Source organism: Ornithorhynchus anatinus, chromosome X5 (genome assembly GCF_004115215.2).
Source record: "Ornithorhynchus anatinus isolate Pmale09 chromosome X5, mOrnAna1.pri.v4, whole genome shotgun sequence".
Classification (NCBI taxonomy): Eukaryota; Metazoa; Chordata; class Mammalia; order Monotremata; family Ornithorhynchidae; genus Ornithorhynchus; species Ornithorhynchus anatinus.
Window position 1 is genome coordinate 67352293 of NC_041753.1, and position 874 is coordinate 67353166.

An 874-nucleotide genomic window follows, 5' to 3' on the forward strand; every position below is an offset into this window, starting at 1 on the left:
AGAGCTTTTTAAAGGCACGCTTTTGGCCCAGGTATAACTTTCGTCATTTCTGTATCTAAGCAGGTTGCCAATGAGGTAAAGGGTAGGGGCACAGAAATGTCATCTCGGTTCAGAGATTCTAAACTTTTCTGTATTTGTTCCTCGAACCCCAGCAGCGGAAAAATCCCCGTAAAACCCAAGCCTTTCCCAAACTAAGGCATAAATAAAGTCTCACCTGATAAGCAGAGTTACTATAGCCATCTTCTCTGTTAGCATCGAGAGACTCCCTCAGTTCCATGTGTGCAGCCTCTGAAAGATCTTGCCAGCTCTGTTTGCTCAAACCTGTTCTTGGCTGCTGCTCTGTAGTTCCAGCTACTTGGAACAAAAGCCACACCCCCCCCCCCCCCCCCCCCCCCCCCCCCCCCCCCCCCCCCCGGTGATGTCATTTGCCATTTTAGGGAACGGACCTGTTGTAAAATTTCAAGAGTCTCCAGCATGAGAATGTTTGGCCTTTCGGAAACAGTGAAGTGAAACTCACCTAAGACTGGACGGTGGCCAGGTTGCACCTTTGTTAAATCCTTCCCCATTTCTGGTATCCACATCTCTAGCATTGTTTCTCTCTTTTAATAATAATTTATGGTATCTGTTAAGTGCTTACTATGTGCCAGGCACCGTACTAAGCGCTGGGGTGGATACAAGTATATCGGGTTGGACACAGTCCCTGTCCCTCATAGGGCTCACAGTCTTAATTCCCATTTGACAGATGAGGTAACTGAGGCCCAGAGAAGTGAAGTGACTTGGCCAAGGCCACACAGCAGACAAGGGGCAGAGCTGGGATTAGAACCCATGACCTTCTGACTCCTGGGCCTATGCTCTATCCACTACGCCGTAATGC

At 48.9% G+C, this 874-nt stretch overlaps 1 protein-coding gene across 1 annotated transcript in view; it reads right to left on the bottom strand.

The window, feature by feature from the left end:
* The window catches only part of SLC28A3 (solute carrier family 28 member 3), a 44830-nt gene extending 44491 nt beyond the window's left edge, over window positions 1–339 (bottom strand). The window contains exon 1 of the mRNA XM_029056054.2: window positions 215–339. Coding sequence (XP_028911887.1) covers window positions 215–277 — 63 coding nt within the window. The 5' untranslated portion in view covers window positions 278–339. The remainder of the gene's footprint in view (window positions 1–214) is intronic.
* Between the last annotated feature and the right edge of the window lie 535 nt (window positions 340–874).